At 39.8% G+C, this 16,457-nt stretch overlaps 1 protein-coding gene across 6 annotated transcripts in view; it reads left to right on the forward strand.

The window, feature by feature from the left end:
* AZIN1 (antizyme inhibitor 1) overlaps positions 1 to 15,052 on the forward strand; it is a 60,061-nt gene extending 45,009 nt beyond the window's left edge. For all 6 annotated transcript variants that reach the window (XM_073330405.1, XM_073330406.1, XM_073330407.1 and 3 more), the window contains 6 exons: positions 567 to 648; positions 1,896 to 1,970; positions 3,572 to 3,737; positions 4,716 to 4,834; positions 11,826 to 12,040; positions 12,690 to 15,052. In XM_073330405.1, the coding sequence (XP_073186506.1) occupies positions 567 to 648; positions 1,896 to 1,970; positions 3,572 to 3,737; positions 4,716 to 4,834; positions 11,826 to 12,040; positions 12,690 to 12,801 (769 nt within the window). In that variant the 3' untranslated portion in view covers positions 12,802 to 15,052. The remainder of the gene's footprint in view (positions 1 to 566; positions 649 to 1,895; positions 1,971 to 3,571; positions 3,738 to 4,715; positions 4,835 to 11,825; positions 12,041 to 12,689) is intronic.
* The last annotated feature ends 1,405 nt before the right edge of the window (positions 15,053 to 16,457 follow it).

Consider the following 16,457-nt stretch of genomic DNA (forward strand, 5'->3'; position numbering starts at 1 on the left):
GTTTAAAAAAAATCAAAACTGATATGGACACTGTGGGTAGGGAGGTGCTAGGACTGTGTTTTAGAGTATTTTCGGTAACTGGTTCTCAGATGCTATCTCACTACTGAGCCTATTTTTCTTTATAAACGTATTTCAATAAACTATTTCTATGGACTTGCCATTAGGCAACTTTAATTGTCATATCTTGAGAACACTGACATTTCCTTTTTAAAAAAGATTAGAATGAAGCCATTGTTAGCCATTCTTAAATTGTGCTGTACAAATTTGTTTTGTGGGCAAAATTAATGAGCTAGAAGGAAAGCAAAGATGTTTTGAGGTCTCTTCCTATAGTCCTGTATATATTGCATACATTTCTTTTAAACAAATAAAACCTTAATCACCTATGCATGGAATATACATGCATTTCAACTACTATAAATACGTGTGTACTGTCAAAACAATACTTCCTTTGTCAAATTTCCTTGAGTGATCTGCTGTACGTCCCTATTGGTCTAGATATATCAGTGGTCTGTTGTTAATGCAGGTTGTAGGTTTGTGTATTTATTATTATATTTCATTTCTTTTAGATTTCACATTTCAAGTTCTTGCAAGGAACCTCAAGTGTACATTCATGCTATATCTGATGCTCGGTGTGTGTTTGACATGGCTGTAAGTAATTATGGTAACATATGATTTAACAGAGTCATCATCCAACTATATTCTCGCTAATGGAGATAAGAAAAATTGTTTCCTAAAATGTGTCTTGCTAGTCTGATAAGGGTAGGAAAGATAATTGCTGTAAAGACCCTTCAAATAAAGGAATTGATTACACACAACTGAGCAGTAAATTATAGACCTTACTTAGTATTTAATGTGAGACAAATAAAATCTTGCACTAAAACATCCTTTGATTGTATTTTAAAATTTTCATTAAAGGCCAACTGCTTTTTTTTTTTTAAAAGTCCCAGATCTCAACTCGAGCAGAATATATTTGTAGCTTTCTAAGTTAAGAATACATCTTAAAAGTAAACTAAAATGTTTATCTACCAAGACCAGTGAACAGGTTTTGTTTTTCTGCATGAGATGAAATCACTACCAACTGAACAATGCATGTGGCTGCCTTCCGTATGTTTCCTTGTATAATTATGTCATTGGGTTTTGCGGTGGGGAGGAACAGAACTCTGAATGATCCTCTTGGCAAAGAGGAACTGACTTGTTGACACTGGTAAATTAATTTGTTGTTTTAGGCTATAAATGTATACTTCTTGTGTTAATTAAACAGATTTTTGTATTGAAAATATTTCTGTTCGTTTTAAGTGAGAAAGAAAAGCTTAAGTTTTACTTCAGAAAAATCAAAGATAATGACCTTGCTGTGATTATTGCAAAATTATTGATGTGATTAATTATACAAGGAAGACAGTTGAAGTTCCCACAGCAGTTTAACTCTTTCCTCCTTGTGCATATGCATTACAAGAGGGGCTTGAATTACATTATCATACCATGCATCCATTTATATTATACATACTGTTATGTGCATCTAATGTTATAAACATGTAATTCTTTCCCACTATACTGTAGTAAAGTATTTGCTGGACAGTGTGTTGCACTGTCCAGTTTTGTGAGGAAAAGACACTTCTACTGCATACTCAACAAAGGCCAAATTAAGGTTGCTTTACTTTGGAATTGCTTAATTTATTCATTCTCTTTACTAATATTGCAGTAATGTTTAATGAAGAGTAATACTAGGTATAACAGGAGTGAATTGTTCACTGGAATATTCAACTGTATTTAAGATGTCACAATTTCATGTTTAAAATCATGAGCATACAATATTGAATGAGATTGGAGAGCTCTTCAATAAAAACTTTAATTTCTATTGTCTGCATACTTAAAGGCCTGTCTATACTTCCTTTTAGGAAGAATTTGGCTTTAAGATGAACATGTTGGACATTGGTGGGGGCTTCACAGGTTCAGAACTTCAGCTGGAAGAGGTATGCAACTCAGTGGAAGTTAGAACTAGCTTGCCTTTCATTTGTAGGTTTGGAGTTTTTTGACATGTCAGTTTCCAACTAATATTGATAGTTAAAATCTGGATTGACAGATTTAAAACCATGGGGATGGACTGGATTATATGCCACAATTGCACTGTGGAGTCATTAGCAGAGAATTAGTACAGGTCCATGAAGTCCTGCTAGTTTCTCAACTCTGATTCAACTAATATTACATAAATTATTCACAAAATTGTCCCTCAGGTGCTAAGGATTTACAAATGAGAGAAACAGTAACCATTCTAAATTGACAGCAAACCAAAGCCTCGGTTACCCTTGTACCCTTACCATGAAGATTTTAGCCCTTTCTTCTGGAGGCAGTTCTTTTTACTGTGTTCATAGTGGATGAATACTGACCTGCTGCTGCAGCTGGAATTTTCAGTATTTTGGTTTAGAACTGAAGACACAATGCATCAGCTGGACATTTGCTTTAAAGAGCTTTAAGATTTTTACTTTTAGAGCAGATTGACGCTGAAAAGTTAAAGTGGCATAGCTACATTTTTTAGGGATGTCAAAAATCTATGGCCCTGAGAGACACAGTTAAGCCAATCTAACCCATAGTGTGGACAGTGCTAGGTCAACAGATAAATTCTTCCATTGACCTAGCTCCACCTCTCAGGGAGGTGGATTACCTACTAGCTATGACAGAACCCCTCCTGTTGCTTTAGTAAGTGTTTACATTGAAGCATTTTAAGTGTAGACAGAGCCTCGTTTGATCTCTGGTTTGGTGTTATGACCTGGTCACTAGTGAATAATGGAGATTTAGACTGATCACTGTATTTTGCGTACTCTTAAAGATAAACTCCCAAAGCCTGGGGTGCTGAAATGAATAGGTTCAAACAGCTAAAATCGTTAATAGAACTTTGAAAATTGTCTACTTAGTGTTTGCCTTATCAAGTAGTTGTGGACAAGTCATGCAAGACTATGGCATTAATACTGAAGTTAAAAATCAGATTAATGTTGGGTAAATTCAGTGAATACCATCTGTTTCTTTATTTGTCAAGATGTACAACTATTGAGGGTAGTGGACCAAATTGCTTTTTTGTTTTTAAACGCAACCCTGATGCATTTCATGGATTCATAAATAATTTTACAACATCTGTTGTACTACAACCACTATGAAATTACTTAAATGGGTGATTCAGTCATTTGGATGACTTGGGCTTTACTGGAGACTGAAGATAATGATACTTAACTCCTTTTGTAAAGCGCTTTGAGATCTACTGATGAAAAGCACTATATAAGAGCTAGCAATTATTATTAGGTGCCTAGGTATGGCATCAGTATCCCAAAAGTAACACCCATTTTATTTTTGTAAATCTTAACTGTGATGTCTGAGACTTGATTCAGCAAAGGCCCAATATGGATAGTAAAAATCAGCTTATGGCCAACTCACCAGCACTGTAAATTGTTGGCTGGGAATTTGTGACAGAGGACTTCTGTGTCTGATCTATCAATCCAGCACCTTTCACAAGAACTATAAATAAACTTCAAAATAAATCAGATGAGCAATCTAAACATTAGCTATGACTTCAATTTCCTAGGTTAATCATGTCATCAGTCCATTGTTGGATGTCTACTTTCCTGAAGAATCCGGTGTTAATGTGATTGCAGAGCCTGGATGCTATTATGTTTCATCTGCATTTACTCTAGCAGTTAACATCATTGCAAAGAAAGCTGTTGAATACGATAAATTTCTTCCCTCTGGAAGTAAGCAATATATTTGTTTTGTACATGTGTGAATCAGTACAAATAAGTCTCCATTTTTGTCAGCATAGCTCCATTTTATGTGCAGATCATGAATTATGCTTTTAAAATATTCTGTTCAATATATGGCTCATACTTGAGTCTGTCTATTTTTTAAGGTTCTGTCCCTATGTTAATCTTAGGTTTGGCAGAATTAAGTGTTGATTTTTTAAAAAATAATTGATGATTGTTTTGAAGCATATTTTTTTCATTTTTATATATTTTAAATTTTCACCTTTGCAGGATATTATGTGGCATGGTCAGACAATACTTACTTCGTTATAGTAGATGTTGAGTTTCAAAAAGTCCAAATTTTTTATAACTGTTAAAACAAATTATCAACATCATGTCAAAATATATAAAATGAATATCATTAATCAAATTCTAATAAATTCTCAAGCAGCATTTTTCTTTCTTTGCCTATATGTATATTTTGTTATCATTGGTGGAAATATTTTTTCATCAGTTGGTGTGTATACAATGAAAGACATTTACCGATAAAAATCTAATCCTTCCAAGCCTGGTTAATCTGTACCTCTGTTAATTTTCTGTTTTCTGTGTTTGTTTGGCATTGCTTTTTTCCTCACTGGTTTATGGATGTGACTCATCTATGATCTTCAGGCATGCTATCAGCATATAATTACAGCTGTATTAGGGGAAGATGAAAGAACATGCAATGGAGTTACTATTGTCCCTCTTTTACTAAAATGGAATTTTTTGGATGTTTTGAGTAATGACTGAAATATTAATATACAAAATGTGTCCTTAAGCATAGCCTTTAGCGGGAGGCTTGAATGGATATTGTAGTCTCATAATTACACTCTTTCCCCAACATTCTTATCCCAGTGCATGTTTTACATACTCTGGGGGGTGGGGATTAACTGTTACATATTTTTATAACAACATTTAATTCGCAATCCTCTGTAACCATTTTTCTTCCAGTGGAGCAAACCAGGAGTGATGATGAGCCAATCTTTATGTACTACATGAACGATGGTGTTTATGGTTCTTTTGCAAGTAAATTGTTTGAAAAATTTAATACCATCCCAGAGGTTCACAAGGTGAGTCTATATCATATTCTTACAGAATTTACAAAGGATTATTCTTTTGTGGGGAAATTCTGCAGATCCATTACAATGGATCTTATTCCTGTTTGCAGCTTCTTTGGGGCAGTAACCAGACCTGCCACTCAGGCGCAAATGGCCACACCCCTGAAGACCCAGCCACTTCTAGCTAGTTTGAACTGGCTTTTTATTTTGCCTTGGAAGGGGTGTGGGTGAGTGGAGGAGTTGTGCTCTGTAGCAGGCTTGCTGAAACACCTTCCCCCCACCCCGTTTTGATACCAGGGTTGCTGGCTGCAGAAGTTTCCGTTTTAACCTGTCTGGACATGCCGCTCTGTTGGAACAGCTTCAAGGCAATTGGAGGAATAGAGAAGTTGGACGAAAAGGGCGCAAAAATGTCTGGCCAGCTGAACTCAGCTTGTTTTGCCAGTCAGCCATGTGCTACCTGCCTGACTAATGGGTCTCTGCTCTTTGCAGGTCAGCCATGCCCCAGACTGCTAGTCTTGGAGGGCTGAGGTAGAGAGCAGCCCAGAGGTGGAGGAACAAGCAGCAGTAAAGGGTGTCTTGGCCCACTACTTGTTTCTAATTTACTTCACCCTCTTTAACAAGGTGGGAATCATCCCTTATGGAAGCCTGCCTTGCCCACCCTAGGATTCAGTGAGACAACATGGGTGTTAACTGTTGTGTAGCACTACAGGGCCCACCAGGGGATTTAGTGAGACAAAAGGGCTGTGTCATGTGATTGTTTTCCCTGCTCCTTCCACAGGCAGGGATTTAAGGAGCTTCTATAAAATTCAAGGGCTCATCTCAAAAGAACATTATTTCTGTAGAACCACACCTGCTATGCTTTCTCCTGACCCCCTCTGTTGATATTCTATTACCACAGAATACAGAAGCTGAGAGGGACATAAAAGGCACACTATGGACTCTAATTGCAGGTGTCACTCCTCCACAGAGGAAATTTCTAAAGCTTGATTTTTTCCTAGTCAAAAGGAGGAGAAAAAGGTGCAGGGACTTAGAATCATAGAATATCAGGGTTGGAAGGGACCCCAGAAGGTCATCTAGTCCAACCCCCTGCTCGAAGCAGGACCAATTCCCAGTTAAATCATCCCAGCCAGGGCTTTGTCAAGCCTGACCTTAAAAACCTCTAAGGAAGGAGATTCTACCACCTCCCTAGGTAACGCATTCCAGTGTTTCACCACCCTCTTAGTGAAAAAGTTTTTCCTAATATCCAATCTAAACCTCCCCCACTGCAACTTGAGACCATTACTCCTCGTTCTGTCATCTGCTACCATTGAGAACAGTCTAGAGCCATCCTCTTTGGAACCCCCTTTCAGGTAGTTGAAAGCAGCTATCAAATCCCCCCTCATTCTTCTCTTCTGCAGGCTAAACAATCCCAGCTCCCTCAGCCTCTCCTCATAACTCATGTGTTCCAGACCCCTAATCATTTTTGTTGCCCTTCACTGGACTCTCTCCAATTTATCCACATCCTTCTTGAAGTGTGGGGCCCAAAACTGGACACAGTACTCCAGATGAGGCCTCACCAATGTCGAATAGAGGGGAACGATCACGTCCCTCGATCTGCTTGCTATGCCCCTACTTATATATCCCAAAATACCATTGGCCTTCTTGGCAACAAGGGCACACTGCTGACTCATATCCAGCTTCTCGTCCACTGTCACCCCTAGGTCCTTTTCCGCAGAACTGCTGCCTAGCCATTCGGTCCCTAGTCTGTAGCGGTGCATTGGGTTCTTCCGTCCTAAGTGCAGGACCCTGCACTTATCCTTATTGAACCTCATCAGATTTCTTTTGGCCCAATCCTCCAATTTGTCTAGGTCCTTCTGTATCCTATCCCTCCCCTCCAGCGTATCTACCACTCCTCCCAGTTTAGTATCATCCGCAAATTTGCTGAGAGTGCAATCCACACCATCCTCCAGATCCTTTATGAAGATATTGAACAAAACCGGCCCCAGGACCGACCCTTGGGGCACTCCACTTGATACCGGCTGCCAACTAGACATGGAGCCATTGATCACTACCCGTTGAGCCCGACAATCTAGCCAGCTTTCTACCCACCTTATAGTGCATTCATCCAGCCCATACTTCTTTAACTTGCTGACAAGAATACTGTGGGAGACCGTGTCAAAAGCTTTGCTAAAGTCAAGAAACAATACATCCACTGCTTTCCCTTCATCCACAGAACCAGTAATCTCATCATAAAAGGCGATTAGATTAGTCAGGCATGACCTTCCCTTGGTGAATCCATGCTGGCTGTTCCTGATCACTTTCCTCTCATGCAAGTGCTTCAGGATTGATTCTTTGAGGACCTGCTCCATGATTTTTCCAGGGACTGAGGTGAGGCTGACTGGCCTGTAGTTCCCAGGATCCTCCTTCTTCCCTTTTTTAAAGATTGGCACTACATTAGCCTTTTTCCAGTCTTCCGGGACTTCCCCGGTTCGCCACGAGTTTTCAAAGATAATGGCCAATGGCTCTGCAATCACAGCCGCCAATTCCTTCAGCACTCTCGGATGCAACTCGTCCGGCCCCATGGACTTGTGCACGTCCAGCTTTTCTAAATAGTCCCTAACCACCTCTATCTCCACAGAGGGCTGGCCATCTCTTCCCCATTTTGTGATGGCCAGTGCAGCAGTCTGGGAGCTGACCTTGTTAGTGAAAACAGAGGCAAAAAAAGCATTGAGTACATTAGCTTTTTCCACATCCTCTGTCACTAGGTTGCCTCCCTCATTCAGTAAGGGGCCCACACTTTCCTTGGCTTTCTTCTTGTTGCCAACATACCTGAAGAAACCCTTCTTGTTACTCTTAACATCTCTGGCTAGCTGCAGCTCCAGGTGCGATTTGGCCCTCCTGATATCATTTCTACATGCCCGAGCAATATTTTTATACTCTTCCCTGGTCATATGTCCAACCTTCCACTTCTTGTAAGCTTCTTTTTTATGTTTAAGATCCGCTAGGATTTCACCATTAAGCCAAGCTGGTCGCCTGCCATATTTACTATTCTTTCGACTCATCGGGATGGTTTGTCCCTGTAACCTCAACAGGGATTCCTTGAAATACAGCCAGCTCTCCTGGACTCCTTTCCCCTTCAAGTTGGTCCCCCAGGGGATCCTGGCCATTTGTTCCCTGAGGGAGTCGAAGTCTCCTTTGACTTCCTTCCACTTGTAGGTCACCACAATACAGGAAGAACTCAGTTTTTTTTCTTTTGAGGAGTAATCAGAAACCATTCTCAGGAGTATTTGGTGGGGACTCTGTATGCCTCCAGATAAGCCCCTGCAAAAGGAAACATGGGGATTGTGAGGAAAGGGGAATTAGTTCATCCACAAGCAAATTTGTGATAATTTGTACTCCCAATGTTGATTCAGTCCTCATGTTAAAGAAACAGATGATCTTTATTTAAAAGAATATAATTTAAAAACCAAAACAACCCCTGAGCCAGCTCAGCAGTCTTTTGTGCCTCCACATATCGGACTAGAACCAGACATACATGGCCAGACTACCTCTTGCCCATTGTATCATTAAGAACCTTCAGGCCAGCAGCCTTGTTGAGAAAGATTTCCTTAGCCGTCCCTCATCAAAACAGCCTGAGATTTACAGTAAGAGCAATAAGCTCAGCTTAGTCACAGCACCAGCTCTGCCTGAGGCTGTGGAAGTCCAATCCTCAGGCCAAGTAGGTACTGGTTACTGCTGAGTAGCACAGGGGGCACACACTTTAGTGACTATAAACAAACCTGCCTTGGAAACCTGCTTACATAAAATAATTTTAAAATATATTAATCATCTAAGGAGCTCTGATAACTCAAAAGGAGAAAGACTCTTCTATGGGTCTTGGCACTCTTTGATCCAGCTGAGACTTAGAGGAGGGTGTAATGATGCTGGTTCTGGTGGGACCCAACTGAGAGTGCCAGTTCAGGATAAATTGCTTAAAGCAGGGCAGTTACAGCCCAATACTGGGGTTTTTCCACCTCTAAGGCAAACCAAACCAGCCAGCCAGAGAGGACTTCGGTTTTATCCCACTGGCTAACCACAAGTCACACAAGCAATTCCCTTAGACACTCCAGTTTCCCAGAATCACCACCAGTGCCACTATTTATGGGGATAAATGGTTATAAAAACCAATACCCCAGTAAAAGGAAAAAGGTTCTCCCGATCCCAAAGGACCAAGCCCCAGACCCAGGTCAATATACAAATCAGACCTTACTCACAAATCACGCTGTTGCCAATCCTTTAGAATCTAAAGTCTAAAGATTTATTCATAAAAGGAAAAAAGATATAGATGAGAGCAAGAATTGGTTAAATGGAATCCATTACATACAGTAATGGCAAAGTTCTTAATTCAGGCTTGTAGCAGTGATGGAATAAACTGCAAGTTCAAATCAAGTCTCTGGAGTACATCCACATCTAGGATGGGTCATCAGTTCTTTGTGTAGAGCTTCCATTTGTAGCAAAGTCCCTCCAGAGGTAAGAAGCAGGATTGAAGACAAGGTGGAGGAGCTGCAGTAGCTTTTTATAGTCTCTTGCCATGTGGTCTCTGCTTTCTTTGTACCAAAGACAAGCTGTCCATCACATGGCATGGAAAAACCTCAGAGTTCTGGTCATAGTCATGTCCCTGCATACCTTGCTGAGTTACAAGGTGTATCTGCCTTCTTTCAATGTGTCGGTTGTATAGCTGATGGTCCTTAATAGACCATCAAGCAGGCTAGGCAGAGCTGACACCAACTTGTTTGGGGTGTCACCCAGAAGCATAGCATAAGTTTGAAATACAGACAGTATAGAGCCAATATTCATAACTTCAACTCTAAAGTCACAAGATGGAGACCAAGTTCTACCACTGCACCAAATTTTCATCATTAATTGATGTGAACACCTATCTACATGTTATGCAATCGTGCTGGAGGAGATACCAGCATCATGTGCAACAGACTACATTACCCATATACCCTTTATTCTGTGGCCTACCTGCCTTTCTCAGGCTGTCCTCCAAGGTGCTAGTTAACATTGTTTCTCCACAAGCAGAACAGGGTTCTTGTATACATGTGCTAAGATGACTTGCTCATCAGAGCACTGTTCCTGGAAAATGCCCACACAAAAGGGATACCATACAGTTCATATTCTTTCCTGGAACAACCTAGTTTGTCAGTATCACAAACATCTAAATGAGATCATATTGGCACTGTTACTATCAACCTCCACTCCAAGCCAGTGGTCAGGAGGCACAGTGTCCTCTGTTCTCCAGTCACATCTGTCAGGGCTCTGTTGTCTTGGATAAGAACAGGGGTCTCTAGGAACAACATACTGTTGTAAGACTCCACATGGTTTTTCTCCATACATTTCTTGGGCATGTAGGACTGTCTTTTTTGTGCCATTGCCAGGGGTACTTGGAAGAGAGGGTATGTTGCAATGAGAGGATTGGTGGAGATAATCTATAGCAGCTTCAAAAGCAGGAAACCTCATTCAGGGAACAAATTGCATCCAAAGTTAATGCAAGAACAGACTTCTAACACAGTATCAAGGGGATCAAAATAATTAGGCCTTAAGAGCAGTCCTGATCAGCCAAGATGTAGCAGTGATCCCTTACAACACTTCAGCAATAGCTTTAAACAAGGACAGAGGTACCAGGCCCTCAACCTGGATGAGCATCTAATCTTCGCTGTTCCTGGCTGCATATTTTGAAAAGAGCAAAAAAAAATCTTCTGTATATTCAAGCACTACATATAGAATAAATAAATATAGGAGGTGGTTAAAGTAAAGGAAAAATCCAGAAGAGCAGAGTCTACAGCCTAAGGTCTTTGAGTGCAGAGTCAGCCCTGAGTCACCTGTGTGTCAATGGACATATCTGTAGCCAGAACCCAGCAAAGATGAGTCTCTTTTCTGATGAAGAAATTAATAGGCTGCAGGCATGATTATGCACCTTTCTTCCAGGGCCAAAAGCCTGACTTTCTTTTTCTGATCACAGTATTCTCCAGGATCTCCAGGACAAACGAACAAGGCAGAAGTGAGCCATGATGGCCTCCATGCTGTCAAGGGAAATTCTAGGTCTCATGTAGAATTCAGGTGTCCACCACCACTCAGCTATGTCTCCTCTACAAAAAGAATCTGCTCCCAAGGACAAAATTTTGTACCCAAGTCCAGAAAATCAAATCTTAACTACATTATGTGAGAGGTATAATTAAAATAGGATAGTCAGATGTGTTAACACTTCTTTAGCCTTGAAAAAGTATTTTTACAAACAGGACATCTTCAAGGGCTTGGTCTGTGTGTGTCATGTTACATTATTGGCCTGCATGGAACAGGCAAAGCATGCCCCCCACCAAAAAAGCTGGTGCTCATTCATTCAGAGCCACTCATCTCATTCTTCCTGTTTTCCCTTCACGGAAATGCACTGCTTTTAGACACCCTGTTGTAATGGCTCTGTGGACTTTCCCTGTGAAAAAGAATAGGGAAACCTACCATATCTTTTCTCAAAAATTTTCTTTCTTCCAGTCATAAAAGTCCACAGATCCAACTCAGTACAAGGATTGTGGTCTGAGGAAGGCTTAAACCATCACACTAGCCTCCATTTTCTTTGGGGACACAATATATATTTCTTTGGGGTGAAATTTGAAGTTAGGGACATAATAATATAATTGGAGTGGAATTTCAAGTTACTCTGCAGCGGAAAATGTTTATGAATCTTGTCTGTTAACCTGTGAATTAACCTTTAAAGGACTTTGCACTACAAAACAGCTTCGGAAGTATTCCGAACTGGCTAGGTCTTTAGGGGTATGGCCTCTCCCAGACTGCCTGATTGACAAGTCTTTTCTGCCCCAAGAAGCTGCAAGCAGGCGTGAGACCCATTGTAATGGATCTGTGGACTTTTTTCCTAGAAGAAAGGAATTTTTCAGATGACTTAATATCAATGTTCTTTTTCTAATGCGTCTATAAAACTTCCTTTTGCCTTAAACTAAAGCCTGACTTGACTGGATTGTTTTTGTAGAAATACAAGGAAGATGAGCCTCTGTTTGCCAGCAGCCTTTGGGGTCCATCCTGTGATGAGCTTGATCAAATTGTGGAAAACTGTCTTCTTCCTGAGTTGAGTGTCGGAGACTGGCTGATCTTTGATAATATGGGTTCTGGTACCTTGGGTCAACAGTCTGCCTTTAATGATTTTCAGAGACCACCAATTTACTACATGATGTCTTTCAATGACTGGTAAGATGATGTTTTCAATATTTGCTGTGGTAGTTGCACTCAGCCTTTTTCCCCCCTGAAAACATTTAGTCATAATCTTACAGTTGGATGCATGGTGATTGATATAGGAAGATTTATTTTTTAAAAAAAATCAACTTAGACAATTAGTTCATGTTTCTTTTTTAAAATACTACCACACTGTTTCACCTTTCAAACAGGACTACATTAACATGAACTAGGTATTCTCACCAATAGTGTCCATGCAGGACAGTTAGAGCACAATGGTTTGGAGTGCTCTGCAATTCACAATCCCATAGTCTACCCTGTGGTGTGGTGTAGACAAGTCTTTCATTTAAGACAATGGTAGAATGCATACAATTGTAGGTATTGCTTTGCTGGCTGATGAGTCTCTGTGCAGCTGTCCAATGTGTTAAAAGGAAGTGTTGTGATAAGCACAGCCTATATAACATATATTCACCAGTAAATACCGTAATGCACGTATTACTAAGGTGGAAAAGGTTAACTTAATCTTTAAGTCTGCCAAATCATTTTTTTGTTTAGACTGAATACTGAACTTAATGCTGGTTTCCAATGTTAAGCCGCCATGAGAACTTTAAAACTCTCAGGTCTATGCTTCCTGAACATACCTCTGTTATACTTTCTGCTGTAGGTATGAGATGCAAGATGCTGGAATTACTTCAGACACATTGATGAAGAACTTCTTCTTTGTGCCTTCTTGCATTCAGCTGAGCCCAGAAGACAGCTTTTCCACTGCAGCTTAAACAGGCAGTAACGCTTCATGTAGACTTGCAGTTGCAAGCCTGTAGTTTGTCTGGTCAACATTCCACTGTGGAATTAAAATGGAACAATCTTGAATTCAACTCATTCTCTTCAAAACTTGAAAATTAGTAATAGCTAATTGGGACCAGGCAAAACCAGCTACAACTACAATTCACTGGGGTGGGAGGGTTAGATAATAGTGTGCAGATTTAAACTTGCCAGTTTGTTCAACCCCTGAGCGTTTAAATAAAATATGCAACAAAATGGATGACTTAGTCGAGATGGAAACCCATCACTTGGGTTCTCAGTTAAACAGTTTACATACAAGTACACAGTTTTTATACTAAGGATTCCTGTTAGAAAGTCTTGTAAAGTTATTGTCTTTCACCCAGATATATCAAATGTCAGTGGGAGACTAGTGTGACTTCATTAGAGATGTTCAGTGTATTTAGTGTGTAAATTTGTGCTTTGAACTGTAGTTCAATAAATGTAAAATTGCATCATAGTATTTGTTGTATTTGACCCTTGACGTAACCCATGTATGATTGCAATAAAACTTTGTGTAGATTTTTTTTTTCAGGCTCTCTTTGTGAGAGGGACTAGATAGCAGTGAAATGGATATGTAGATGATTGTTTTGAAAAGATTTTTTTTTTCTTCCAGCCTATTATTTCAGGTTTAGGTTGGCAGAACATTAAATGATGAATAATTAATTTAAGTAAATTAAGTTTGGTGAGCTCGTGTGAGGGGAAGTTCAGATGATAAGTTCCTGGCAAGCTGAAATGCAGTTTGTGGTGTTGCTTCAACATAAACTAAATTATATTAACATTTCTAACACCAAAAATATCAAACATTCAAGGCAACAGTAGTGAATAGCAGTACCTAGGAGAGAGGTAGCTGTAGCTAGAATGCATGTAGTACCCATGTAGAAATATGAATTACAGCTGTACTGAATGTTAAATAGAAATGTCAGTTCCCTTTTTTGAACTAGCTTTATAGAAAACCTTCAACTAGTCCTGTACAGCATTGTCTTTGTAATAGAAGGGCTACATGTCTTCAGAAACCTTGATGCTCTTTTGCACTGTACTTTGTGTATTTAAATAACAGCAAAGCACACCAACTATATATGCCAACTAATCTTAATAACTGAAGCTGTTCAGTGGAATTACTTGTTCTGTTATTAAAGTCTCTTGATTCTTTTCTCCAGTCCTCCACTTGCTTTTTCATTTTAACTTATTTTTCTTGCTAACCTGAAACTGTTAGGAGTCAGGATTTTTAAATACTCATGGCTATTGTGCTAAATCCTGGATCTCTGAATCAAAAGCATTAATTAGAAAATGGAGATGATTTTTTAGCTCCTTACCTGGGGGTGTGAAATTTCCACCTTACATGTACAAATGCATTTGTACATTAGTGCCAACTGGCAGGAAACCCAAGTTTGCAGTTCAGAAAGGCTAAGAATACATAATATTGTATATCTTTAAAGGTGGAAAGAAGGTGAGTTTATCATGGAATGATCCTTTCACCTTGGACTTCCAGCACCAAGGGCTTGCCTACACACAGTTTTATACCTGTATCTACAATCACAATAGGGAATTGTACCATGTTGTTTCTCAATTGATAGAATGGTGCAGGCCAGTCCTAAGGGAAGCACTAAGGCCCAAAACCTCAGAAGTATTTAGGTATCTAAGTACCATTGAAATCAGTGGCTGTTAAGTGCTTAAATACCTTTGCACCTCTGGGCTTAACTGTCTTGTGCTTTTTGAGTTAATGAATTGTTCCTGTCTGTTGAAGGGACAGGTTGAAGATGGTCATGTTTTATAATAATTATTTATGGGGGTTAATACTTTGGGAGTTAGTTTCGTCTGGAAAATCTAGCCATCAGCCCAAATTTCTCTAGGTTTGAAAGAGTCCATGTACTCTAGTCCTCCAGTGGCAGGTTTGGTTGAAATCCTAAACAAATACAAAACATCACCTAGGGTTATCTGAGATCATGTTGCAGGATTCTGCTGTGGAGCTTTAAAGAGAATTGTTTTATGTTAAACTTACAGCTCAGTTGCAAATAATTCCATTGTAAATAATATGGTGGTCAGTTCAGACATACCTATTGTATATGAAGACAGTTTGCCATAAAAAAGTTTGAACCCAGTATGTATTTCAATTTGATGCTAAAAATTGTTACCATCATTTGTTTACAATATTGTAATCTCAGTTCAGAAGTTAAAATATAAACCTGAATGATTTCTATATAGTAATTGAACTGTAATGTAGCTTTGTCATGCTGAATACACATCTACAACTTCTCGCTCAGAAAACTACTCTTGTGGACCTTGGTATGAATACAGTGGGGATTTTAAACCATTAATTTCCATGATGTTAATATCTAAGTGCTGTTTCCAGTACACTGGAATAATCATGTATATCCCAAACAGGCTCAGTGTTACACCATACCTATGTTCACAAAACTATTAATACTTCTTCTGAAGTACTACATCAATACATTTGACAATTTGTATATATGTTTTGGCATTTCCCAAGCGTTCATCACCACCCTTTAATTAGGCACCACAACTTGAGGCAATGGTCCCTCTTTATTTGGTATAACCAAACTACTCAAGCTCTGTCAGTTATCTTTCAGTAGGGAAAGACACTTTGCAGCTGCTTCTGCTCTATCCAAGCAACCAGTCACATAAATGTGATTTAGTAAATCCATTGCTGCTACCCAGTCAACCTAAATATAAAATTTACCTTGAGCTGAGGGTTGTCACCTAGCTAAGGTGAGTCCTGTGTCAGAGGTGGGTAAATTCCATTCCCCATCTCATTACTTTTAATGAAAACACTCCCCCACATTACAGGGAACACCAAAGAGATTTAATACTCTTAATGGGCTGTACATGAGACTTGATCCAGGCTTGAGAGAACAGGGAAAGTTATGAAAAACCATTTCATTGTATATTTAGGAAAACAAACTAGATTTAATTACTGTCCCTACTTCCCTCAGAAGATACCTGCTAAATAAATTGCTAGAATTTGATAGACTAGGGCGTGCTAGTCTAAAACTTAATCTTGCATTTTGGTTTGCTATTGATTCCCTGTAATTAGGCACAGGCCTAGGCACCAACTCTGAGAGGCATATGATGAGGTTGTGACATCTCAGCTTTCATTAAAACAAAAATATGAAAATGTAAACTGAGCATAGTTAGAGAGAGGTCTGCCTGAGTTTGTAGAGTCAAACAGCAGTGCTGAGACATGAGGTGCCTTGGCTATAAAGACCAAGATCCACTGCTGCTTTAGTAGGCCCTACCAACAGCACCCTAGCATGGACCTCGGTGTGTGGCAGTAGGGGAATGTAAGAGGCTCCCCCTCACCAGTTCTTAAGATAAATAGTTGTAAGGCCCCAGTACTTATCCTAGAAGATATGGTCACCCCTGCAAGGGAGATGGGACCCACAAGTGGTAGACCCTGACTTTTGTTGCTCAGGGAGTAGACAAGGGTACCTGCTGCCACCTCTCTGGGAAGGAAGGTAGGCCCACAGCCACTTCAGGTGCTGGGCAGGGTGGGGGGCAGGCTATGGCATGCCAGTGGCCTTTGATAGTCTTAATCCATTCCTGCCTGTGAACAACCAAGGCTTTAAGTATTCAGCCCTTCAGTTCACACAAA

The sequence above is a fragment of the Lepidochelys kempii genome, chromosome 2 (assembly GCF_965140265.1).
Source record: "Lepidochelys kempii isolate rLepKem1 chromosome 2, rLepKem1.hap2, whole genome shotgun sequence".
NCBI classification, from domain to species: domain Eukaryota; kingdom Metazoa; phylum Chordata; order Testudines; family Cheloniidae; genus Lepidochelys; species Lepidochelys kempii.